The sequence below is a fragment of the Falco naumanni genome, chromosome 5 (assembly GCF_017639655.2).
Source record: "Falco naumanni isolate bFalNau1 chromosome 5, bFalNau1.pat, whole genome shotgun sequence".
Lineage (NCBI taxonomy): Eukaryota > Metazoa > Chordata > Aves > Falconiformes > Falconidae > Falco > Falco naumanni.
In genome coordinates, this window is record NC_054058.1 from 32983594 (window position 1) to 33011485 (window position 27892).

Sequence of the window (27892 nt, forward strand, 5' to 3'; positions counted from 1 at the left end):
CATGTTAATGCATGGAAGGAAGATGATTAGACTGACATAGCCTCCTTTTCTCAGAAATTTTCTGTTAGAGAAGTAGGGATTCCTTACAGAAGTAGGGAATTTAGATGCCTCTTTTTGTATCAAAATGTACAGGTAAAACATGCTTTAATTACTAAACTAGATGGAAATGCCAGTAAGAGCGCATGACATCTCCATGAATTCCAGACAGATTTCACTGAAGTCAGTGCTCTTACAACAAACACCAAGTGAACTGCAGAAGGAATAGGCAAGGATATTCAAGTGTGGTTAGTTTGAGAGGCTGTTTAACCAGTAGGTTGTACTCGAGGTGTTGGAAGGGCAGGATTGAGGTGCCCAAGGAGAACCCACAGTGTGCCTGGCTACATAGTAACAGATGTGACTTCTACACAAGCCTCTTCAAGTATACAATACACTTTCCTACACTCTTGTTACAGGCAAATTCTGCACCTTCTATATCAGGTTTGGTTGAACATTGATCATTAGAAACTTGAAAAATGGAAAAAGAAACATTCCTTGACAATATGTTTGGAGGCATGTTTGCTCTGCTTTTGCAAAACTATATTTGAGACTGAATGTGGTGATCCTATAAATGAAGGACAAGTAGCCTAACTCTAGAAATTAGGATAGAACAAGCAAAATCCTCCATTGGAAACCTAGAGTCCTTTGAAATGTCTCTTTGGCTTGGCTTATTGGACAATGCCAGCTAGGATGCATTCCCTGGCGCATATTTAGGAGTTAGAAGAAGAGACATCTCCATGCCTGTTTTCACTGATGATCCTCAAGTCAGATGGTGAACTTGCTACTGATGTCATGAAGCATCTACTATCTGAACCAATCACCTCCAACTCTCCTAACTCAATCCTCCTAATGCATATCATGACTTGTCTCCATCCTTCATTCCTACAATTGAAAACATCCTAGCAAATAAAAGAAGCCTTCTTTCCAACCATAATTTTTGAAGTGCATACTAGTCTCCAAGATAACATTGTCTGCACATGGCAACCAGAGCAAGGAATCTTGGCTCTAAATAAATTTTCAGCCAAGTTTGTTTATTGCTTATTCTCCAGCCCTCTTCACAACTGCACTCCAAAGACAAAGATTCAAGAAAAGAGTGTTCCTGAGGCATGGCCCTCTGCACATGTAGCCATAGCATCAAGAGATGCTTAAGAAGCCTGTATTTTCTAGAAGGAAGAAATGTCTGTAAGAAGCTCTGTCTCTTCTTTGGGAACATCTTCCCTTTCTAGTGAACAATCTAATGCTTAGTGAGAAAAGCTAGTTCTAGGCAGGAAGGGACTTAGATTGGTCTTTTAAGTATGTTTTCAGCAAACAGGTGAGATAGGTTATCTTGAATGTAACTAACTGTACTAAAGTTTCATTAGCTATACCGGACTTAACTTTGATCACCTCTGCTGAGCTAGGCAAATCCTTTGAGATGAGCAGTACTGCTAGCCAAACAGCAAATATGTTCTTGCCAAGGGCAGAATCCACCAGTGTTAGAAATACCAATGTTGATTGCCTTTGTTTTCCCCTTAGTGTTCGGTTTCTGCTATTATATGGCAAATTGTTTATAAGTTTGCTCATTGTTCAGATGAGTGGCTTATGTAAAACAGAGACATTTCCTTTAAGTAGCACAAAAAAAAGACTCTTTAAAGCTTTGAGCTGTGAGATTTCTTTTATTTACAGAATATTTGGAAACACACAGATTGGAGTCTTCCCAAAATAGATGCAAGTACTAGGAGAGAAAAATGGTGATAAGCTAACCACTAGGATAACTCGTCACCATAAAAATGTGTATTTGCAAGAAATCCCTTAGAAACAACAATCAAAACGCCCCACATCCTTGCAACATAAAGCCAGTTTACACTGAATAATTCAGAAGTCTAATTGGAAATAGATATAGTTTTAAAATTTAACAAGATTTTAACATTCAGAAAAAAATTCTGCACATGATACAGGTTTTTACAGTTGCTTTGCTTTTGTTATGTTTATTTTAGCATTGTTTTTCTGCTCCTAGCCCTCATCATAACATGAACATGCTACTTCTGGAAAGACTTACAAAGGCTATGTGTTGACAGTGAAAGTTGCTCTCATATTTTGGAGAATTTCCCCTCTCCACCTGCACTCTAGCCAACCTCTTAATACTTACTGAGTCTTTTTCCACATTTTACAAGGTAAGCATTTACATTCCTCTATGAGGAAAATATACCAAAAATGGGTAAGAGTTAACATTGTGTACTAAAACCATTATAAGGGTTTTAGTTTCCTCTGTTTCAGCAGAGGACTGGAGGTAAACATAAGGAGCAAGGAGAGGGACTGGAATGCGTCACTCCAGCTAGAAGTAAGAAGATACTAGCCCATGAGACGAATAAGAGTCATATTCCCTGGTATAAAGTTATCATTCAATGTAAAGCAGCGTATTGAAACTACCTCCTTAGTAAAATTCTTTATACTCTATGCATGTTTTATTAGTCTGTTATTCCTGTTTGAGTCGAACAGTCTGATCATTTCCTTATTTCAATCCAGTTTCTGCAACACTGTTGCCAAATATCTCTTGAGGGACTATACTGAACTGGACAAAGGATATACACATACACCCACACATAGTTTAATACCACTTCTCTTTTTCTGGAGCTGCTGTTTATTAAGGGAATTGGTTATTCTGTCTTCATTGTACATTTTGCCTTTCAATTTTGGGATCTAACTGTGCTCCATGTGCTAAAACCAGGTTGCAGACTTCTGACAGGGTCTAAGTAGCCCATCCAAAGCCAGAAAAAATAATCTGACTTTAATGAAATAATAGTGCCTATAGTAACAGGTTTACTTCAAAAATAAATGCCTAAATGGGAAGCTGGGATAGTCAAGTAACCAATGGGTATTTATGTGCATGACTTTCAAATTAGCATCTACACCTGTGCCACAAACTGATATGACAAATAGGCTAAATGAATCCAGTGCTGTTACTACTATTATTATCATTTTACAACATTCAGGAGCATGCAGATGCTTCACAGTACAGATAGATACTGCCCCTATTCCCACAGTGCAACAGGGGTAGCCAGTGGATCTCTGATCCCTCTAATTCACTGTAGAAATCTTTACATAAGTGAATCTATTTCTGGTGGACATACATTTTATCCTTCCTCCCTCCCAAAGCAAAAGCAACCAGGGAATAGATTGTGACCTTCTTTTAAAGTAGGAGGATAAATGTAAAAAGAGCTTGCTTAGACATAACCAGATATGCAAGAAAAGAAAGCTACCTTTACCTGTGAAATAAGACAGACTTGACAAGTGTGACAACATCCCGACTGGCATTGTACCCTGCACAAACAATGGCAACGTGGATGGTCTGCGGGAGAAAAGGAACAAAAAGAACAAAAATTAAAGCCTGCTCCTGTGTTCTATCATTCGTTACGGACAGCACATACATGACAGTACTATTATTTAGTGTGGCAATTAGAGTGGGCGTTTTGCAGCTGTTTGCAGCCCACTTGAGGCAGTTTGTTAAAAACATCTTAATTGAGTTATAACACCATCATAATTCCAAAGTCATTACTATCCCTAAATTACATCAGATGTCTGAATTGCATTTATTAGCTAAGAGCATATGTGTGCGCATATGTACACACACACAGGTAGCAGCACACAAAATTCTGAGTATGCAAACATGCAGACACTTTAGCCTTCTGAAGTTTAAACTTACATCTGATAATTAGAAGCTGATATGCTCTTAGAAATTTTGCATTATTTCTGTCTTAGGGACAGCTACTAAGCAGAGAGTGAGCAAGCTCTGACAGATGAGTATGAGTGGGACAGTTTGCAGGGGCTGAGTGCATCCCAGTGATAAGATAGGACATGAGCTTTGAAGGCAGGTGGTCAGTTCCCTGCCTGTGACTACTAGTATGGGCTGTACTGGGCAGCCTTAATGTGAAGTTAAATATAAACTGTCAGACACCTTCTCCCCACCCCAGCACCTTGCTAAATTATCACTTATTCTGTGCCTTCTCACCTCCCTTTTATACGAGGCGGAGGTTTACTCATCTCTTCAAGAGGAAAGGGAAAATTGAAAAGGCGCTACTCATCATTATTATTAAGGTACTAAGTAGTAATTTGAAAAATGCTGTTAAGTTACTCTTCTCTGGTTTTAAAAGTAGGCATTGCTATTCCCTGGGGACAAAAGAAAATTAATCTCAGCAAGTTTTGACTCCAGCTTCTGTATTTTTGGTTTCTTAGTGGTCACAGAAATGAGGAGAGCTCACCATGCTGGCAGCACAAAGCTGCGATTGGGGACGCAGCTGTGAAACTGAAGGGAAGCCTCATTTGGCTTCCATTTGAAGTTTGGTTAACTGGTTTCTCACACACAGAGCTCTCGTTTTCCACAGAAAGCCCACTACGCAGAGAACAAATGAGGAGTCCTGCCTCCTCATTTAGTCATAGATTCCCAAAGCCTGGCTTGTAGCAGAAGCAGATTTACAATAGAGGTGGCATGTGTTGGGGCACGTCTAAAAAGACCATAGCTCCATCCATTAACATCGCCTGGTAGAGTGCACAATTTGAATCCCATAATTGTCAAGTGGCTGTGCCATTGTGCAACTCCCACATGAACACTGCAGCTGCCTCCAGCCCCAGCGTGCTTCACAAGCTGAGGCATGTTGAAGATCTGAGGTTTTAACAGGACTTGAATTTATAAGGCAACTGTCTGTCCAGAGAGGTGTGAGAAAGAAAAGTATTGGAGTCCATTTTGGCATCAGCTCTGAAAGGTATTCAGCACTTTAAATTTATGTTAAAGTCAATGGGAGTTGAGCGTGCTCAGCACTTCGCAAAAATTGATTGTGTTACCCTCTTGTGATAACAACAGGGGAGAACAGAGACTGCTTATTAATGACTTTTATTGCAGCAGTGGTTTGTATCATACTTAAGGGCATGGGTTCCTCTGGATGCACAGATTCCTGACACTGCACACACTGCTTCCTCTCTGGTTGCCACCTGGTCTTTCTCAGCCTTTTGGAAGACCTAAGATCCTTCCCTTCAATGCCAATTAGAATCAAATTAACTGAGAATAGTTTCATGCCTGCTTTAAACACTTTACCTGAAGACGCTGGACCAGACACATTTTGTGGGTTTTGACAGAATAGGACTGTCATATCACTGTCAACATCATTTTATATTACCTTGACTTGTCAGGAAAGCTCTCCTCACAGGCACTCTCTCCACCTTACAACTATCCTCAAAATCAGGGTTTATTCTGTCAAGGACTTGCTCACATCTGTTCTCCTCTTCCTAAATCAGTTTGTTTCAAAATGAAAAGCATGCTTTTCTGTCTTCTAGCAGGTGCTGTTGTCCTGCGTGCTTATGGAGCCAGGGCACTGTGAGAAGACAATGCTTGCTGCTCTTCCAAATGTCCTTCTCCAGTTCAGAGACACAAGCATCTACATACCTCCTGCTCAGCCCCTCTGTGTTGTTTGACACTATGTATCACTTCTATTCCTGCTGCCATCAGCTATAGATGGAGCAATAATCCTCAAAGAGGACAGAAACCTAGTCCTTTTTTTCCCCCAAGTTTTTGGCTGCAGTCGCTCCTCTCCTTGATTCACTTTCCTCTCCCTCATTGATGAACTGTTAAACAAAATCAGTGGGAAAACAGATAAGTCAATATGAGGTCATCAACCTGAATTGTGTGCAGATGTTTGCATTCTAATGAAAAAGTTTTATTTCCAGTTTTCTCCATGCTTGTTCCAAGTTCACGTTTGGATAGAGAGCAGCTGACTGTAGCCAAATCCTGGCAAGACAGGGCAATAGCAGCTGGAGGAAGGGAGAACTTCAAAGAACTTGCATCCTCCTGAGTGTACTACTGTAAGCACCAGCTCCCAAATTATGAAATTGGTCAGCAGCATCACAGCTCTCAAACTCGTCATTTTCCATCTGCAGATGGCTTGAAGACTGTGCCACCATTCCAGCAGAACTGGCCACTGTGATCCACACAACCTCTGGCCTCGATGGCTGCAACTAATACCTAGGAGCGAAGCCACAGAAGCAAAGAATGTTCCAACTTCCACAACATGCAGCAGCCCGTCTGCTTGTTTCAGTATGCCACTCCAAACAACTCACACCAAGGCTCTGCATGCTACACTTGCACCCAGCTGTTGACAATCCATGATAATTCTAGTTGTCAAATGCTAGCCTGGATATTCAGAAGTCACTGTGGGACTAAACTCAGCTCCTTGAAAGCATCCATCCTCCTGCAATGCTCTTTTTAAATTGAATGACAGACACGCTCTTCCTACAGGCTGGAGATCAGGGACAGAAAGAGAACTATTTTTGATTTTAAATACTTTAAGGGAGCACTCAGGCCCAGGTACTTCAAGGCCTTTTAAGGAAATTAAGCTTCTTTAGGAGAGGGAGTTTAAATAACACCATGCTAACGCAGTTTACAAACCATTACTTTAGCCACTACAAACCAGGGAAAACTGCTTCTGAAAGCAGTATTTCATGTAAGTTCATTCTGGGTTAATATTAATGGGACAAAATTATCCAAAACCACATGAAGAACTGGGCCTTAGATCCCATGCTAATGAGGAATACAAGGTGCCTAGATAAACAGATGTTATTTTTTTTCCTCCTCAGGCTACTTTTTGAAATGGTGAAATAATGAGCTTAACAAACCCTAGTTAGTTCTTATAGCTAAAAATAGTCTTTGGTAAAGCATTTCATACTTTAATAATTTTCCAGTAGTACTAGCCAGGCCTTCCATTGCAGTCATAAATCATTGTTGAATGTGATTAAGAGATATTAAAGCCACGTTACAAAAATATAAATATGCTACAAATGGTTCCCAGAGGAGTTAACATCTGCGTTTTCTGTGTTACAGTGCTTAAATTGGTAGGGGCCTGTTCTTTGTGGTTCTGGAGCACTACACATTTAACCCTATTGAGCAACGCCACTGAGAATAGTAACAACACAAATGCGCTTGTAAAAATGCTTTAAAATGTTAAGTATTCTGCTAACCTACTAAATGCTATACTGCTAATTAACCATTTTCTGATCTATAATATATTTTAAAATATTTATAAATGCACACATTATTCAAACTAAATACCCAGTTTATGGAGGCACAAGCTGGAAAGATATTGGTGTAACACCGTAAGAAATAGTCATGTAATTCTGTTACCTTCCATTGGCATTATGCTCTCCTGAAGCCTGTTATTTGTGCCTATGCCTGCGTAGGACTAGTATTACTTATACTTCCAAGACTTGTGTTAAAATTGCCTCCTACTGGGAAGGCATAACAGGGATCTGCTCCCTCCAGGGGGAAGCCCCTTGGCTGGAACCCTGATTTTTTTCTTGTAATATAATGCTAATCCATTTTATAATATCAGGAGAGCTCTCGTGTGATGCAACAGAGTAGGAAGCAGCGTCTGGAATGCAACAAACTCACTACTGTTTGATATAGATCACAATTATTATCATACAGATTATGCTTTATCAGAGATTTAATGTTCCTTCATTGTAGCTTCATTTTCAAATGTCTTAATCATTACTGAAGACCATCCCAAATTAGATTCTGAAATGTTACCTTCAGTAAATCTCAAGGATGAGACAATGAAATAAACAACCTGTTCCTAGCTCTCTTTGTCTCTCTCAGAGCCCCAGTCTTCTTCTCAGGACCCTTGTCTTTTTCTAACCAAGTTGTTCACTCTTACTGTGAAATACTCCAGGGTCAGAAGTTATAGAAGATTTAGTTTACACCTCAAAACACTGAAAACAGAGGATAAATGAGTCAAGATACCACTCACACAGACATGGAACCAGAATCTACAGTAACAGGATAAACGATGAGACCCCCAGCAAATCTGATAATAAGGAAGTTTAATTTTAACTTCCATTGCTGTTACTGAATTACTGAGCAAATTCCTTAAGAAAAAGAAGAAAAAGCTATTCCATTATCAAAATAGTGTGCGGTGAGATAGGGGGATGGCAAATAAATTGAGGTTTCATATTTTATACAACTACTGCCTCCAGCACAATGCTAAACCCCACTGAGCAAGTAAATTTATTGGCAAAACACATTATAAACTGAAAGGCCACTTAAACTATTCCTCCTTTAAGCTGCTATTTTTGTGTCCCAAATCGGCTGGTACATTGAACAACCAAGAACTGAGATTCAGCTCATCACTCCTTGGCATGATAATAAGGGAGAAGTGAATTTTTTTTATTGATGGCCTGAACCTTCCCTTATTAAAAAAAATGCCAAAATGCTCACAAGGAGGAAAATCAGATGGTTATTATTATGAGGAGGGAAAATGAAAAACAGACTCCTCTTTTTAACTCTCCTTAATGTTGGTTTTTCCATACTGATGGACAAAGATGTCCAAGTAGAAAGCTATTGCTCATTTTTAAATTATGTTTGATATCTGCCCATTAAACAGACTTTATCTGAAGAGATAATTAGGACTTCTTTTTCTCTCCCACTTATTTTCTTTCAACTTCTAACTTCCCGTGGCAGAAGGTAAGATAAAAGGTGACATGGTATTACCCTCTTTGTACAAATAACTGGAGGAAGTTATTTTTGATATCTTCACCAGTTGGCACAAGAACTTTATGCAAGACTTTCTGTTTTGGATGCATCCATATTCAGAACTGTCATCATTCAGACATCTGACAACTAAACAGCTGGATGACATCCACAAAGCTACTGGTATAAAATGGGGAATACCAAATCAAAACAACCCCCCAAAACCTTCTTAGAAACGTATCTCCTGTTCCCTGCAGTTAACCACACCTCTTGTGCACAGCCCACACAAAGCAGGTGGTTCCACAGCAGCACATAGATATGCTCCGGAAAGCCACTCAAAAGCACAGGCTGGCTCTGTAAGCCACAATTTAATTAATGGTAAACCCTGAACTCTCCTAGTACAGTTGCACAAACAAAGGAACAAAGCTTTTCAAAGCACTGTGGTGCTTTCATTTAATTTAGAAACACATGGGGTCAGTTTGCCATGGGTCTTTCTCAGCACAGCTGTACTGAAGTCAGCTTGGAACAGGGCTTTGATTTTTGCAGCAGGTTTGGGGACATGAGACTGAAAAAGACAAAAAACTCTCATAATTTAATAACTCAAAAGATATTCAGATGATTAAATGTTTCAATTTTTTTTTGAAAAGAGTAATTAAAAATTATCTAAAAAGTTGCACCCAGTAGTCCTTTAAGAGCATGGTTTCTGAGCACAAAATTTCAGGGGAAAGGAGACAGGGATCCACAATGTCCTTAAAGGATCAAATCTATCAAGCTTTGTTTCTGTTCCTTTTTTTTATTTACCTCACATTTTTCCACTGCTGGTTGCTGTCCACACTCGGAGCTGTTCCCCGCCACAATGCCAGCCCGCAGGCTCTCACTGTCACCTGTCCCTTCTTCCATGGAGTATGTTTTGGAGTGATTGCTGCGGTGGTGCGAGGGGCTGCGACTCTGGGCCAGGCTGAGCTGCTTGCGAAGCATGCGGTTCTCCTCTTCCACCTCCCGCATGCGGACTTCCAAGCTCTCGCGCTCCCGCTGGCTTGACGCCGTGTACCGAGGACTGTGGGGCTGGGATTCAAGCGGAGACAGTGACACTGGCTTCCCATCTGCAAAAGAGAGAAACAAAATACTTCTGTCAGAATATACTTGAAGTTGCATTTTCCTTTACTTGTGAAGGAAGCGTGTGTTTACTTGTGAAGGAATTGTGAAGAAGGGATGTGTTTCAAATACAGCCACGTTTTATGCAGACTTGGCTCTTTAAGGTAATGTTTAAATGCATGGTAACCCTGGACAAATGCTAGAGTTCTGTGAGCTATGGGTCCTACTAGTTTTAAAACCACACTAAAAGATGTGTTTCTTCTGTTCTGGACAGGGCTTCCTGCCAGTCACTTATCTGGAAAGACAGTCAAGAACAGAAGGATTTAATTCACAGACAATTAATATACAGTCAAATATATTTGATAAATGTATGCAAGACAAAATGATTTTGCTATTCCCCATTTCCTCCACAGTCAAGCTACAGTGTTGTGGTTACCATTTTGTGCCAAACAGTAGCCCCAGCTGATTCACATGTGAGAAGCAGATATTTTTATTCAGCAACAGAGTTTTACAGGCTTGCTGAGAAATAAAGAGTTCAGAAGAACCAAACGTTCAATACACGTATGGACCAAACATTCAATACACAAATTCTGGTTAAGTATGTTGGCTGAAAAAGACAACTAGGGAATTTTGGAAAAAGCAAAATGGTTCAATTCAACACCTTTAACTGAAAATTTGTATTCCAGAAATAGGGAACACTTAATTTTCACATTTTCAAAAGGTATCTTCTTTGTTCAAAACAGTAATAAAAAATGAGCTAAAGTGTAAAAAAGATAAATTATCCTGAAACCAAAGTCCATAAACAAAGACAACTGCAACACATTCCACCATCAGATTCCCAGTACATTATTGCTACCAAATTTTAAGAGAGCAAACAGGGAGGCAGCTGCTGTGTTTTCAAAGAAGACATATTTTCCACATAAATTTATTAAAGCTATATATATTCACATAGAGTGCAAATGCTTGAAAGGTGGTTAAAAAACCCTCAAACTAAACTGCTGTTCAAAAATGTTAATTCAAAATCAAATTGAAACAAAGCAAAAGACTGAGAGTTATCCACAGTGTCATAATTAGCAAGACATTCCTTCACAGTGAAGATACGCAAGCATCTTATACTAAGGTACTTCTCTGAAATAACATTCTACGTGCATGCATTAAAAGAAATGTTTGCTATTTAGTAATTTTTCCAATGCAGAGAGCCCCTTTGGCTTTATCAAACAAACACCTGCTTGAGTGGTTTATAAAATGGAAACAACGCAGTTAATGTTTAGTTTTTCTCCTTAACAAGTACATTTCTCAGCCTCAAAACTACCTCCTTGCCAGAAAGACCTGCTCATTGCTTGCTCTCTTCCATTGCTTCATATTTACACAAATGGTGAGCAGTCCTCTAAACTGAGTTCACAATAAAACAGCTATGGAAATTGAAACCTCAATTTTAATTTCTGTTGTTGAGTTATACAGGTATGCGCATTTCCCGTTACCTACATAAAAAGCTATGCCAGTTTTAATATACCATTTGGATAGAATACCTTGCAATTGCCTGCAGATTTTCTCCTTCAAAAATGTCCTAATTTATTATTCTTACCATTAGCAAAGCTTATAGACAAATCTGAGCTTGAAAAATGTCCCAAGAAAGATATTTAATTTTGGTCACTTCCATTTTGGAACTTGAAAACTCAAGAAAATAGTTATTAAAAATTGAATGACAGATTTGCAAAGCCTGAAAATCATGGGTGTAACAACAAAGAAATGTCATTATTAAGGACAAAGCCATGCTACAATTAGAAGTACAATAAAATACTGAGTTATCTTTCTCCATCCAGCTTGGAAGGCATGGAACTGGAATTGTGTTATTTCTCAGCTGCTGATAACCAAGCTAGGAAGACAACTAATTTGGATGTGATGATACGGCATTCCTATTACCGGACAGCAAGAGTGTGTTGTGTGGACACTGTTAGACAAAAAGAAAAACAGCAGCCCTACTCACCCACACAACCAACCTGTGTTATCATCAGACATACAATTACAATGCAAATCTAGCCAAGACTTCACTCGCAGTCCTAACTCCCTACTTGGTGAATATCCAGCACGACACAGATGTTACTTATCTCTTCCTACTCTTGTCCTTAGATTCTGCTACCTTCTCAAATAATTAGCAGAAAAGGTAGTAAGGTATGGAAGTAAATCTCAGAACATTCATCAAAATATGGAAAAAAATTAGACATGTTTTCAGGTATTCTATGGACATAAATCAATAGGCCATGAATGTTGCTTTGCCAAAACTAAAAATTAAAAAAAAAAAGGATACAGTTTTGTACATCTGAACAATTGTAGCTATATTCATGAGAACAGCTGAACTGTTTCTACACAATATTTAGAAGAAACAGCGTACTCTGAGAAAGGGACTGAAAGAAAATACCACCTCAGTGCCTCAGACTGGAAGCAGCAGCAACTAATGAGAGCAGCTCAGTGTTTATGCAGCCTTAGCTTTAAATGCCATTGAACTCCACTAGTGTCTTCTCAGTAGTACACATTCCCGCTGCTATGTAAAATGCAGTAAGGAAATCATCTCAGGAATTACACAACTAGCCAGCTTCTTGACCTGAAATATATATTAGTTGAATGTAGTGGTTTACTATAAAAATTATCCATGTTTTGTTGCAAAGTGCTAAGTCCATGATGTTTTCTGGGATCACCTCCTCAGGGTTCAGGGTACAGCTGGACAAGTTACATTTTGTTACTAACATTGCTGAATATTCTCAGGTGTATCTTGATGTGTTTGGTATATTCATAACACCCCAACTCCCTGCTGCAAATGATAATGTGACATTTCCAGGACCCATTTGAAATAAAAGTATAAAATCAAAAGTGAACTGAGTTTGATCTTAAGACTCAAAAATCAAGAAATTGTTGTCATAAATGTTGAGGCGGTCTAGCTCATAATTTTTGCACTTCTGAGTTTGGCAAGGCTGGTCGCAAGGTACTATTTGATTTAGTCCTACTACCAGACTAGACATGTAAAGGTATTTTTACTTCACTGAACATAAGACATGGCAAAACGCCTCTTGGGAGCTACTGCCTAGCAGGTAAACACCCACACGTGCTACCCTGATCTGCTTCCTATCAGTTTTCAAGGCAACGCAAGGACTATGTGTTTCACTTCATCTTTGAAAACAGGAGTAAGTGGACTAATGTAAGGGACTACTAACATTTGATTGACTGTGTGCTGCTTGGTAGAAGAGTTAAACTGATTGCCCTGCATTTGAGCTTTATAGTTTTAAGTAACTGGTAGAGTGCTCTGGGCTGATGTCTAGGCACTTTTTATATAATCTAAATCAAAATAAAATAACATAACATAATGAGGTTTGTGTGACTTTGGGACAAAAGATCTCCCAGGGAACACTGCAAGGAACATTGCTGTCCTCTGAAGCAAGTAGTACACTTTTGAATAGTGCAATAAATAATAATAAAGCTATTAATTTTTATTCTTCATTTGGGGTTATTGCTCTATTTTTGGGCCTTGGCAGTCTCAGATTTTATTTTTTTTCCTCTCGGTCTCAAGGCTTTTACTTCAGGGTTTTTGTACTAATACAACTGTACCAAAGAAATAAAAATGACCTACACAATTCCACTGTCCACAAAACAAAACTGGAACAGAAACCTGAGTAATTATTTCATGGTTGACAGAAGTCAATGACTTATCATCACAGTAGGTCCAACAAATCAGAAAATTTGACATGATGCAAATTATGAATTCTCTGGATTATTGAATGCTTCTGCATATGTGGAGTCACCTGTATTTAAGGCAAGAGATTTCATTAAACCTTACTTAAGTAGCACCTTAAGACACTGGAAGAAACAAAGCCTATAGAAAGCAATCCAGCATGGTGTATTTGAAAGGAGAGGGACTGAAGCAGAGGAATTTTCTTACATAAGAAACATGAAGGATAAGCATTAACACCAAGTTCCTCATTTTGTAGTTATCAGACTTGGAGAGGTGATAGTCCTGAAAAGGACCCAGCAGCTTGGAAGCTCGCTGGGGAAAGAGCCATAGAGAAAACAAAGTTTAGCCAAAGATTAACTGCGGGGCTGGATAAGGGAGAAAGAAGCAGAGTTGGAGGAGAGAAAAATTCACTCCAATTCGAAGGAGAAGACAAGTTCAGAAGACGGAATCCTGAGTTTCTGAGAAAATCCTGAACTCAAGTGCTTAAAATTTTGTTAGGAAGTAACTGAGGCAGGCAACTTTGTATAGCATGTTGGGGGATTTTTTCCCCCCTCAATTTTTAATATTCCTTTTTTGCTCTCTTACATGCAAACTGTGGGGTTTGGCATCTTTACAAGGTCTAGAGGTTTCTACGTGTTTAAATATTATTTATCCCTTGCCTAATAGCATGTAATGCCTTTATAATGAATTAACTGATGACAGTAAACTCTAGGCTGCCTCTGAGATAAGAGGAAGTTATGTTGCTCAGAGATAATGTTTCAGTCTGACAGACTACAGATATAAGAAAACATCACTCCTCCATTTCACATTTCTTCACATTTGGAAATTCACATTATCACTACACCCTTTGAGGACTAGGAGTATAACAATTTGAACCAAAAGCCAACATTCTGCAGAAAGACTTGGGATAGCAGGCAACCACCCTCATGAATTTCCCCCTGTTAAGGCCATGAGGAAAATAATTTGAAGTTCATTCCACAATTATTTTTTTCTCCATAAAGACCACTGTAGAGAACTCCATGGACCCTAAGGGAAAAGAAAATTAAGACTGCAGTCAGGACTACTGAGACATAAAAGCTCTGTGTAAGCAGATAAACTATCCCTTTTCTTTTGGAGCTGTAGCACAGCTTTAATCATCTAACACCTTAGTACTCTATGCGCTTCTGCTCAGCTGGATGCTCTGGTAGGTATTGGTTACATGGGCAGCTATGAAAGAAGTCCTTTTTGTTAACAGTGTGGTACTTTAAGATACATGCTTCCATGAGTAGGTGCTAAGGCATCCCAAGGTGCCTATTCTCACACTCACCAAGGCATTCTTTTCTCCAACGTCTTTTTGTGAATCACTGCAGCGTCATCTCAGCTGGAAGTAGAAAACCTTGCCAAAATAGCCATCTTAACAGTGGAATACAGTCTAAGCAATTTACTCTAGATCCGTGAACACAGAACTTCTTCATTCTAACATGACATGAGGCCATTACGAGCTTATGCTTCCCTATTACAGTGCTAGAAAGTTGTGCCATTGAAAGATGTCACAGTAAGAACACTGAAAGCTGATGTGCACTAGCGAGAAACAGCCCAAGAAATGGCAACCAAGCCTTTCCATACTGCCCAAACAAGTTTCCTCAGCTATTACAGAAAAGCTGCTCCCACCAGTATGAAGCACAAACCATCCTTGGGATTTGGCATGGACAACATATGTGCTAAATTACATGTTCATTGGTAAGGAGAGACTGTTTCCACATGAGATGCCCATCAACCATCAGCCTTGGACTTAGGCAACAGTAATTGCACTTAAGCACTTCAGCATGTCCTTTAAGTGCTAAATCTGGGTTCAATTCCACTGCTGTTAATTGTACATAATCACATGCTAACATGTTTTATTGAACCCAAACCTGAACCATTCAATTCCACTGCAGGCCAGCCTTACCTAAAGCACCACATTATTGGCTGCTACTCATGTACACAGAGATGCCCTCCCACTGTCCTTTCCTTTAAAAAAAATAGCCCCCTACAATCAGAGGATTCAGAAATTAAACATATACAAAAAAACCTACACTCACAGAACATCATGTTTGCAAACTGTATCAGGTCTGAGTGGCAATGTTTTGGCAGCAGGGGTCTACAGGGGTGGCTTCTGTGACAAGCTGCTAGAACCTTCCCCCATGTCCAATGGAGCCAGTGCCAGCCGGCTCCAAGACGGACCTGCCACTGGCCAAGGTAGAGCCCATCAGCAATGGTGGTAGCGCCTCTCAGATAATGTATTTAAGGAGGGGGAAAAACCCAACTGCACAACAGCAGCAGAAGTGGGGCCTGAGAATATGTGAGAGAAACAGCCCTGCAGACAGCAGGGTCACTGCAGAAGGAGGCAGGAGGTGCTGCAGGTGCTGGAGCAGAGATGCCCCTGCAGCCCGTGGTGAAGCCCACGGTGAGGCAGGCTGTGCCCCTGCAGCCCATGGAGGTCCACTGTGGGGCAGATACCCACCTGCAGCCCATGGAGGGCCCCATGCCAGAGCAGGTGGATGCCCAAAGGAGGCTGTGACCCCGTGAGAAGCCCATGCCGGTGCTGGCTCCTGAGAGGACATGTGGCCCTGTGGAGAGAGGAGCCCAGGCAGGAGCAGGTTTGCTGGCAGGAATTGTGACCCCACAGGGGACCCATGCTGGAGCAGTGTGTGAAAAACTGTAGCCCCTGAGAAGTACCCACTCTGAAGAAGCTTGTGGAAGACTGTCTCCTATGGGAGGGACCCCACGCTGGAACAGGGGAACAGTGTGAGGAGACAGGAGCTGCAGAGACAAGGTGTGATGAACTCACCGCAACCCCCATTCTCCATCCCCTGAGCTGCTCTGGGGAAAGGAGGTAGAGAAATCAGAAGTGAAGCTGAGCCCAGGAAGAAGGGAGGGATGGAGGGAAGGTGTTTTTTTAAGATTTGGTTTTGTTTCTGATTACCCTACTCTGATGTGATTGGTAATAAATAAAACTAATTTTTCCGAAGGTGAGTCTGGTTTGCCCGTGGCAGTAACTGCTGAGTGATCTCCCTGTCCTTATCTCAACCCACAAGCCTTTTGTTATATTTTCCGTTCCCTATCTAGTAGAGGAGGGGAGTGATAGAGCAGCTTTGGTGGGCACCTGGCGTACAGCCAGGGTCAACCCACCACAAAATTCAAACACTCTGAAGTTTGGAAATGTGAGTAACGGTCTCCTGTCCAGTCTTTGCTGTCATTCCCGTGTGCCCGATGACAGGATCATTAATCGCATGATCACCGCTTTATTTCTGAAGAACCTCAGCATCACTGCATGCACAGGATTGATGGTGCTTACAGCTGTTCAGTAACTTGTTTCAGCTCATCATTCAGTTTGTGACCACATGTACCCTGCTCTGAAATAAGACTTATTTATTCCCTCATTGGCCTACTGTGCTAATCAACAGAATACGTCAATGCAGCACAGGGATCAGTGAGTTACTTTTCAAAGTTATTTGAAGGAAAGGTGGTACTATCCCAGTACTTATTTACAGGCAGGGCACAGAAATTTGGAGTAATTAATGCCACAACAAAATACCAGTTTTGGATGCACAATTAAGATGGTTCCCATGTAATTTTTCGAACAAATAAGCACCTTTTCTTCACTTCATTTATTCGGAGGATAGACCTCATCACTTGCATATGCAACAATACATGCCCAACATTTCTGTAATGCAAGAGTCTGGAAGCTGGAAACCCAGAAAATAGGCTAAAAAAAATAGTTAGCAGTCACTTGGAATAGCTTTGTTTTATGAACACATGTAATGAACTCAGTGGTAGAGGCAGAAACCATTTTCCAGGGCAGACTCAACTTCATAAACCACAAAGCTGTCCCCTTTCTTTCTATGCTCACCTGTCTCAGCCCACGACACACCTTCCAGACTCTCTACATAATTAGAGTGGTCCAAGAACCACTCACCACATTGGTACATTTGCTCTGCACACAAAAGATGCTCTCAGAAAGAGCAATTGTACCGTCAATGGTGGCATCACATTGTGTAGCTGCAGAATGCTGTTCATGTGTTGGTTGAGTGAATGTAATTATGGTACTTCTAACAGGAGTAATAGGGATGGTAAACAGTAAAAGATAAGTAAAGAAAAGGCATGTAGCAACAGAACGCAAGAAGAAAGATGGAAAGAAAATCTAAACATATCATACATTCTTCTTGAAAATGGACATGGCTTTTTTTAATAGCTTGGTTTTTCAAATGAAATATTAGCTTATTAGCTAATGTTATGAATGTTAGCTTATCAGAAAATTTAAAGCAGGAGCCCATGTGTCTTAGAATGGTTTGCTCATTCCTTGTTTAGAATACAATGACATTTTTTCTTTGTTGTTTTTTTTCTTCTGTTGTCTTCTCATTCTTCCTTTTCCTGCTTTGCATTGCCTTGGCAAAATATATGCCTCTCCAAGAAAAGGACTAAAAATAACTTTTTCCCCCTTTCAATTGGGAGTGGAGATGTAAGAAAATAATGCCTTATCAGAGTAAGCACTGAGTGAAAGTAAGATTTTATCAGGGACTTGGCTTGACGAAGATAACATGTTATCAAGAGGGGAACTTGGCAAAGATAACGCGTTATCAATATCAGGAGCAAAGCTTGGGGAAAATCATGTTTTAATACCTATTAGATTCTAAATAAGCCATCTGTGCTCTTGATGTATTGTTATTTTCTCCAAGTCCCATTCCTGTAAAGATGCTGATTTTTTGGCAAACTACTTCTGTAGCAGTTGGGGAAAGGGGGAGAAAGAGGGGAAAAGGAACATCTTTCTCCACAAAGCTAGAGGGATATTCTCTTTCTTTTTAGAAGTTGTGCATGCAAGTAAAGACTGCCAATGTGACAGCTTGGAAGGCTCAAATGTTCAGAGACCAAACAGGTATCGCAGGGAAAACTCCTGCAATAATACTCTGCACGTATACTACAGAGAATCCCATAACAGAAGAGGGTCAGTACTCCTTCTGTCCTTGACCACCCTATCCAGGCTCAGAGGTGCTGCCTACAGCATTTTTGGCAGAAGCACGTCTCTACAGAGCCATCACTTAGCAATGACCTTTTGTGATAAACAACCACATCAGAACTAGCAGTGGTCACTTGGGGGCACAAATAAATGACCCCTTTTAGATCAGTAGCAGGCATTATCACCATTCAGCTAGAGGTCACCATTCCCACAGCTTAGCTGACCCAAGGGGTCACACAACATTTCTTACCTCCGGCAGTGCAAAACATCAGACTCGGTTTAAGTGGTCAGTGGAGCTGGTTTGAGCTAGCCTGACTGCCTCTGCCCTGAAGCATTCCCCTCTACCACCTCCGCTACGGGGGCAGAGACAAGGCACTGTCTAGTGGGTGTCTGTGCCCGGAATCTGAAGCGTTCTGCAACTCAATTATAAATCTTCAGAGTTACAATCCAGATGAATTTAAATAAATTGTGGCACCTCCTGGAAAATGAGAAATCCATTTCATAGTAGGATGGACTACTAACTGCCTTAAATGGCAGAATGTGGGTGAATGCCACTGGTTATTCATAGGAATAGGGAAGTAGGGAATAATTAGAAGGGAAACTGTATGAGGGACTGTAGGAGTGTGATGTGAATAATAAAGCACATTTAGGAAAAGGCATATGAATGATATCTGCAGGGTAAGTATTTGTAGCCAGCTGAATTTCCCTGGTGTACAGTAGGAGTGGGAGGGAAGACAATGGGATCTATTAATCAGAAGATCTCCTATGGAGGAGCTGCATCTCTTTTTTCATTAACCATTTAGATATCTTATGCCCAGAGTTTTCTCTGTGTTTCAGGTGTGAGCTTGGTGTTAAGGTAACTTCTGAGGCTCTGACAGAGCAGAACACACCATCAACAGCAGGCAGCCATTACAGCTCTCCAAGGTAAAGCATGTGCCCAAATGCATCCCTGCAGCTATACGCAGAACTGTGACTGTCATTCATAGCAGAGGGATGTAAAAGACCGAAACTCTTCCATGTTTGCTCCTGCTCAGAAAAACACTGTGTAAGAGACAGGAAGGGAAAAAGTCTAAAATACAGCATTTTATAGAGTTTTAAAGAGTACATAAAGTACAAGAAATAAATATCTATAAGCTTACAAAAGATTATAAAAATACCTATGGGTTTCTACAATTGCCACAGTAACCACAAGCATGAGACAAGTACACTCAATCAAAGCCTAGTAGTAGTTAATTCAGATTCTGTTGCTGATGATTAGCCTCAGCTGCTCATCCATAGAGACTCCAGCTGATAATTATTAAGTTAAACTTCTGAGCAGTATTTGCATATGTAAAGCATGCTTTCCCTGCTGAAGCAACAATGGATGCTATAATGCATTTCCTGATTGTACAGCACTTGGATTTGGGGAACCTGGGCAAGGGAGTCTGCTTTGCATATCCCTCCTTACCCTCATCAGACCAGCCATTCAGAAGAAATGCACTTACACATAGTGACATCAACAAGCTAGAGCAAAAAAACAGTCCTAACCTTGCATAACAGGAAAAATGCAAATGTTTGTTTCAACCAGAATATCTCTAATAAGAGTAAGAGAGAGTTCTGTATATTCCTGGAAACATTTACCTAAGCTTCCTTACAAACTGAAAATTGTGTAACAACTGCTCTGTGACAAGACAGCCTGGTCACCTTAAAAGGCATGCAGAAACTCCAGTGGACAGATTCAGCCTATTAATTTCTAGTGACATCCAGGTGTTGCCCCTGCCTCTGAAGCAATATTATCGTTATGTGGTTCTCTGTTTAGCCTTTCCTCATCTCACTTTCTCCAGATCAGAGGTTCATTTCCTGAATGTGACCCTTGGTCATTAGTCATAGCCATGCCCCCCCCTAGTATCAAGAATAAAGATAAACATACACAATGTGTAGATTACATTTATGTGTGGAATTCTCCATCTTTTAGCAATTATATGACAGACAAGGCATGCCCAGATCTGCTTAATACCAGAGGAGTTCATAGGCACTTTAGGGATAGGGAAATGTGGAGAAGCATTAGGAAGACCTTTATGGAATCCGTAACACAACTACTTGCTCCTATGTAGCTACCACAAGACTTTGGTTTAAGAGTCCATCATAGGCTTACTATTAACAGACCTGAATCAGACAGCAATGAAGAGTACAGCAAAAGAAGACCAAATCTGGGAGATGGCTGAACAAATGAGGGCTAAGTGAAGGCAGGTGGTCAGCCTCTCTGAAAGCCAGCATGTAGGCTCTTAAGTGACAGTTTATAATTTAGCTATAGCAAAATTTATGTTTATTGCTAGAAGTCACCTGGTAGTGCTGCTACACACAATCTCCAAAGTTGATTTTCAACACATCTGCAGAAATGTTGCAGTATTAGTTCAGGCTGGTTGATGCTGCTGAAACCTGCTGGAAAGCTTGTTATATCCCTTAATCTCCTTTGGCACAGAGATGCCATCAGAGAATCATGTGCTGGTATTTTGACTGAGGGTCCTGGAAAAGAAGATTGTCTGAATACTGACTGAGCAACAAGGATTGTTCAAGGATAAATAAGTAAGTAAATAAAAAAATCCAAATTCTGTACCACACAATTTCTTCCTTAGCAGGAACCAGATCTGTAAGAAACTGAATCTTACAGAGCTCTAGCCAACAACAATGGGTATAAGCACATATACATACAGGCAAGCAGCAAAGAAAAAAATTTCAAAACAATGACGTCTCTTCTTTCTAAATGTATCTGAAAATTACACATATAGACAGAAATACTGCAACTTTAAATTTCTAGTTTAATATGTTATGAAATAACATCAGTGTTATTTCATGATGACATAGCAGTGCATGTTATTAATCTCTTTCAGTACTGAGTCTTCTATTTTCCCCACACATTCTCAGCACTCATTTGCTGCACCTGTCATTTCAGCCACTTCAGTCCTGAAGAAGTGAGGGGAAATGCAAATAACTGCACATTCAGAACACATGAAGGCTGATCAGTGTTATGACATTTATCTCCACTTATGTGAAGAGATAAAATAACTCCTGAGTTAGTTTCCCATCCTCCTCATGAAGAAAAATGTCATAACAGATCGTCATGTACTATATACAGCAAAATTTCTAACACACTTTGCAGAGAAAAAAACATCACAGCAGTGATGCAGATGGTAGGTTACATGTCATGGCTATGACATCAGAAACGAAACCCACAGCATTTTAAAATAGTAGATATAAAAATAAGTCATAATATGGAAAAAAACCCCTAGAACAACCATCCACAAATCAGCTAAAGGAAACTAGTTAGATTACTTGCAGAAGTTACAATTACGTTAAACAGCAATGAGTTGTCTATATAGTTCAGTGGAATCTTGAACAGATATTCACATTTTCTTATTTCCTCACATTTTCCAAATAGAAAGCCACAGCTGGCCAATATATTGTGTTTGATAAAATAATACTTCTTAAAAACTACAAAATCCATAATATACAGAAAAGGGAGTAATGAAATTAAAACAAAGAAACTAGAAATATACTCTAAAGTACCATGAAATCCATGGAAATCAACAGTGGTTTCAGAATTAGCTTCAGTGTGGACAGATATCTACCCCAGGACTACAATCTATTTTTGGTGACCAGACTTCATTGACATGTAATATGGAACTTGTTTTTTGCACTAAATTGCTTAACATTTGCCTTTAAAAAAATGTTTAGCTTTAGTATATTAAAGATGCTCCTTCTATAAAGATGTAAGAACTACATACAGAACTCATTTTATATCAGGTATGTCAGGCAGATAGATTTCATTTCAATTGGTGACCTAGGTTTCCTATAAAACGTGAGGAAATTACTCTTCCTTATGATATTTTTGTTTTGTTACAAAAGTGAAGACAGCAGATCAGAAACATAATCCTATTTCAAGTGAGTCAAAGGCAAAACTCAGTGACTTTGATGAAAAGAAGCACAGGTCTAATATTTCATGATATTCTGCATGCATACAGCACGGTGGTGTTAGTATTATGTTGTACTATAAATGTACACAGTGCTGTACTGTGGTAGGTCAGAATATGGGCCATATCCCCTGTGCCCTATCACAAACCTGCTGAGTTTCTTGTGCAGCAAGCAAATGAAAATTTTTATTTTTGAGCAGCCACAAGTATATTAAGGTTAAATATCATCAACTAACAGCAAGATGTAGATGTTCTGCCTACTAAGACTGTCTTGTAATAGATGAAGTGTATTCCTGAAACTAATTCGTATTTCTGCTCCAGTGAACGGAAACATCTTAATGTATATTTAGGATCCTAAGTCAACATACCTATTCTTGTGTAAAACAACACTGAGGTGAAGCCCCACTGACATGCTTACTTATTATTCTAAAATAAAGTTGCTTTACTCAATCAGGGCAGCAATGCTCAATATTCATGGGATGTGCGCGTATTTACATAAATACTTTTTCTTTTTTCCTCAAGTAGATTGCTTGTTTTCTAAGTTTTAATTATCTTCAGGAATTTCTCTCAAAAGTAGAACATATTGTGGGAGACTTCTTTAATAAGTACAAATTAAATACTACAGTCTGGCTTTTCTAATGATGCTTTTGTTAGATAGCCTGCGATCAGGCCCTAGACTTTCTACAGCAACGTATACTCTGAACCAGCTGATGTCTATGACAGTTTTTGTGTTGGGGTAAAGGGAAGATGAAGGCATTTACAGAAATTCTTGCTCTGTGTTTAGGAGTAAATGGGTTGTGTGTAGTGGTCAATTACAGTCTTGCAATGGCCCTTTGTTGATAGACATTCATTAAAATATCTGTCCACCTTCCTTTGTCAGTGGAATTATATGTTTTTTCATTTCTGTCATTTGAAGTATCTTTTTTTTTATTTTAAAATCTAAGTGAAATACATGGAGACCTACCCAGAGTTGTTTCACATTAAAAAACCCAAGATCAACACCTAAAAAACATAATGCCTAAAGAACAACCAGACATGGAAAAAACCAATAGGTTAGCTACATAAAAAAATGCTGCAACTGTAAAAGTCCTTCAAAGGTCAAGCTAAAGAAATAACAGCAGCAAAAATCCAAAAAGCAATACCATCAAACCCAAGAGAAAAAAGTAGCTCCCTTCCCATCTACTCCCATCTTGTTCTAAGAAAAGGGAAAAACCTCATTATTTTTAGTTACATATTCCATATTATTCTGAACTAGTCCACACATGGGAATCAGATGTTAGGAACTGATATAGGATAAGATTTGAGGAGTGAATGCTAGAAGGACATCCCTTGCTTCACCCTTCTTCTCCCTCTGAGAACAGGCTGCTGTAATATATACCCTTAGGGCAAATAAGAAAAGATGGCCTTCTCCCTTCTAAATTATGACCACCTGCCCAGGAAAAACTGAGGCAGACAACAGAATAAAAATACTTTATTGTGGTATTACTGTCAAGTTTACTTTTTAAATTATGCATTCTTCTGGTCTTAACTATCATTAAAATACTACAGATACTGAGTTATATGAGCTCTGACTTCACGTGTTCCAGAAGAAAACCCCACATTTCTATCATTGTATAATATGTATTTTGTCCTTTATGGTAGAATTCCACTTGGCAGGACATTTGACTGTGATTTTTTATGTTTTGAGAGACAGTCTTTCCTCTTCTGAGAAACTGTAACTTCCCAGGTGTGTATGTAAAATTCACACTAGCAGCACCTTATACTAGCACCTTCTATGGAAACAATCTTGTTTCTTATTTGAAAAGCACAAATATCTATTGTATATTCCAACAGACAGTGCTTTTCTTTCTTTTCCTGAATAATCTGAATGAATCCAATCAACAGGGAAAGTAAAATTCCAGACTTACCTAAAGACCACACAGGTCTATTCTAGTCTATTATAATGTAACAGTCATTAAACCTTATTCCAACTTGGAACATTAAGAAGCACATGAGGTGTAAGAGTGAGCAAAAAATTTGCTGCCTTTGTTCAGTATTTCCATTCTTAAAATTGTATTTAAAGTCTTGCAATATTTTAGATTTATTGAAAAGTCAAATCTTGGAGTTACATCAGAAAATACCAGTGCCTTTTGCCTGTTTGTTTCCTTTGCAGTAAGATCTTGTTTTCATCTCTGTAGGAGAAAGCTGAAAAAACCATGACCCGTCACGATGAAAAAATCAGAAGATCAAGCTCTTAAAAACTTGTAATTTTAGTTACAGTGAATCATGACTATTGAACACTTTGCAATGTCAGGGGGTTTATGATGAATTTTCAAATGATTTGTGGTTTACTACGATGGGTACATTCTGTAACAGCAGATACATCAGCTGGTGTGGGTAAATGGAAGGGCCAGCACCTGTGACAAGTTTGTGATAGCTATGGTGCAGCCATCAATCCAGCCTGAAGAGTGCTTACTAATACAGCCATAGGTGTTGCTGGGCATTTAAAGGAGCACTAAATACCCTATGGTTATCTCCTGCAGAACTTTCAAGATGACAGTATTATACCAGATAAATAAATACACAAAATCAACAACTATTTATTATCAACCATTTGAATTACTGGTTTGTTGTTTTTTTTTTTTAATTTTTGTTGGAATTATCCTTGAGAGGGGTCTGCAGGCATAGTTTTGCACTGAAAAGCGTGTTATTTTCACTGGTATGTCCCCAGTACACGTAATAGGGTTTTCTCCTTCTCCATACTGGGCACTTAAAAGGTGTCCAGATCCAAGGAAAAAATGCTCAGATAAAAGTAAAGTCATATCAATTCCACTCTGTCACACTATAGCACTTAGAAAGCAGAAGTTTAACTCTGCCAAGACTATAAACCTTCAAATCTGTTATATACCAATTACAATGTATTTAATTTCACAGCTGTGCCTTTTCCCTTTTTGATGTTTTCCCCCCTTTTTATGCTTCTCTTGTTCAAGCATTTTGGATCTGGTTTTTAATCGGGTCCTGATGATCCTTAATGCCTTAATTTCAGAGCCCAGCATTCCCCAATTCCCTTCTTCATTTTGAAATTTCTGCAAATTCTATATTCATCCTCTGTGTGGCTGTGCAGACTGTAATCCCTCATAATAGGCTGATGCTGATCCTGCTCTATGGATTAACCAGTGTAAAATGCTTATGTAATGAATTTTCATCAATTCATGCCTTCCAAACTCAGCCTCAAGCAGCCCAGGTATATCTAATCTAACTGACTGGCTTTTATCAGCTGCACACAAGAGATGTGAAAATAAGCCTCATTTCAAGCCTCAGTCGCATAGCTACAACCATGTTATTATTTATTTTATTTAACAGAATGAGTATACGTGAGGAATTCTAAGGTAAACTCTGCAGTTACACATCACTGGATCCAGTACGGTACATGTTTCTTTGAAAATTGTGAAATGACAATATTTTCATGCCTGTTTTTGATTATTTCTCTTAAAAAGAGAGAGGAAAAAATACAGCTGAACTTCAAGTGTAATTCTGCTGCTTTTTTCTTGTGGAATCTATATTCCCATGCCAGATGGTGTCTGAGTTATCAAAGTTATTACCCTAAACTCAATTAGGGAAGAATGAAAGTAATTAAGTAGGGGATGAAATTACAGAAGTATTCAAGATATAAAGCATCTAATATAGGTGAGGATTCTCTAAATTAGATAGAAATTAATCTATGAATTCAGCCTACAACACAACAGGTGGAGCCTTCACTTTCAAATATTCGAAGACATTGTGCAAAATTCAGTACTTGCTCAAGTAGGCACAATTCTCCATGAAACAAGGTGGGAGTTGTTTTTGTAGTCTGGAGGGGATATTACTAGCAATCACCAAATGCACTCTGAGAGTTATTGCTCAAATGTTCCTGTATCTGTTGGGGGATGTTTTTTCAGGCTGTTGTATGACCTCAGGAATGCTTGTTTCCTTTCTTAATCCTGACTGTTTCCTACCAACCAGAGCAAAAAACAAATACAGTAAATATGTTTTACCATAAAATCTGTAAAGTAGACACCACAGAGGTGCTGTTAACACTCAGTTTATTTTACACTTTTTTTTTTTTCTTTCTCGATTTGGTTTTCCTTTGGTGAAGTAAATCTAAACAAGTTGGCACTGAGCTACAGGCATGACTGACAGCTACAGCTACAGGTTTTAAATGCAGTGGTGAAGCAGCCAAAATTATTTTTTAATCTACTAATGACAGTCTACTTATAGGAGAAATACGTAAAAAAATCCTAGTGAAAACAAATCTCTTCTACTTATAAAAATTCACTTCTCCATAGCTTCTATTGACAAGAATCATGCATTTATGGATAAAACTAATCAGAATCATTTGTTAGTGCTATGCAGGCTACTCACTAATTTTCTCTTTAACAGATATATATACCAAAATTCTCAAGGTATGCATAGGGAAAAAAGGATGGTAAGTAAAGTACATTATCTTCTGGAATGCTCAGAATTGGTGCTGCATGGCTGAAAGATACAAAACTTCTACCACTTTGGAGAACAGGGATGTAGCTTGTGCTACTGCTACAGGCAAAATCTCTGGCCAGAAAGGGAAAAAATTAAATCCTAAGAATGCATGCATCTCTTTTTTCTACACTGGGGACAGAAGTGCTGGGAGGGAAACGGCCTTTAGGAACATATGTCAATTATACCATACCATACCGTACCATATCTAATGGTACTATGTGAAAAGAATACAAGAACTTTAAGAACAAGCACTGAAAATAGCAGAATTACGTCTGTCTTCATTTGCCTCATGTGTGTACAGGACAAAACAAAGCAAAAGGCAATCCTGCATATACCAGCACCTGAGATGCAAACACTAGCGATGGCTCCAGTTTGCAGAGGTGACAGCCTGACAAACCACAGTACCATGACACACAGGCTTAAGAAACTCCCAAGCTCTTTTCCCCACAGCCCTAAAGAATGGGCTATTTTCAATGCTGATCACTTAAATCTTGTTTTTAGCACAGCCTCACAACTATTACAACCACACGCAAGCAGGCAATAGTGGGAATGAGTAGCTGTTTAGGAGAAAGAGTAGAAGCAGAGGCAGGGAGTATCAACTTCCTAACCAGCTGGACCAGGGCCTCAGGGAAATCTGCCTTTGGTTGCATGCTTTCAGCAACGGTGGCACACACATTGCCTGAGCAGGGCAGTTCTCAAAGGCTTTACCAGGACTAAAAGCAGACATATGCAAAAGACTCAAATTTCTGCAGCTCAAGAAAGGCAAGGAAGGGTTGGCATATGGCTACAGCAGAGCCACCTCTCAGAAGTCTTTGAAAATACGATGCATGAGGAGAAGTGAAGCCAATTTATGCCATTGAGAACCACAAATCATTGCTGACAATAGCAGGTTTTCAATTGCATTCTGAAACACAAGGTTTGAATTGCATTCTGAAGCACATGGGTTTTGATTCATTACTGAAGAACTTCTAGGGGACATCAAAAGGAAGCTATTGAGATGAGTTGGTGATAAAACAAGAAGCAAAAAGTACTCACACAGATCCTTGTGACAAGCAAGTTCAACAAAAAGACGGTGGCAAGGTTGAAAGAGTTCTGCTTGCCAGGTAATATAATTGCCCCCCCCCCTT

At 39.4% G+C, this 27892-nt stretch overlaps 1 protein-coding gene across 4 annotated transcripts in view; it reads right to left on the reverse strand.

Annotated features, from left to right (window-relative positions):
- The window catches only part of LARGE1 (LARGE xylosyl- and glucuronyltransferase 1), a 295306-nt gene that overhangs the window by 141321 nt on the left and 126093 nt on the right, over positions 1-27892 (reverse strand). For all 4 annotated transcript variants that reach the window (XR_005827952.1, XM_040594524.1, XM_040594523.1 and 1 more), the window contains 2 exons: positions 9329-9630; positions 3282-3364 (listed from right to left, as the gene is read on the reverse strand). Coding sequence is in view for 3 of the 4 variants with exons in the window: in XM_040594524.1 (XP_040450458.1) it covers positions 3282-3364; positions 9329-9630 (385 nt within the window). In the remaining variant the exon portion in view is untranslated. The remainder of the gene's footprint in view (positions 1-3281; positions 3365-9328; positions 9631-27892) is intronic.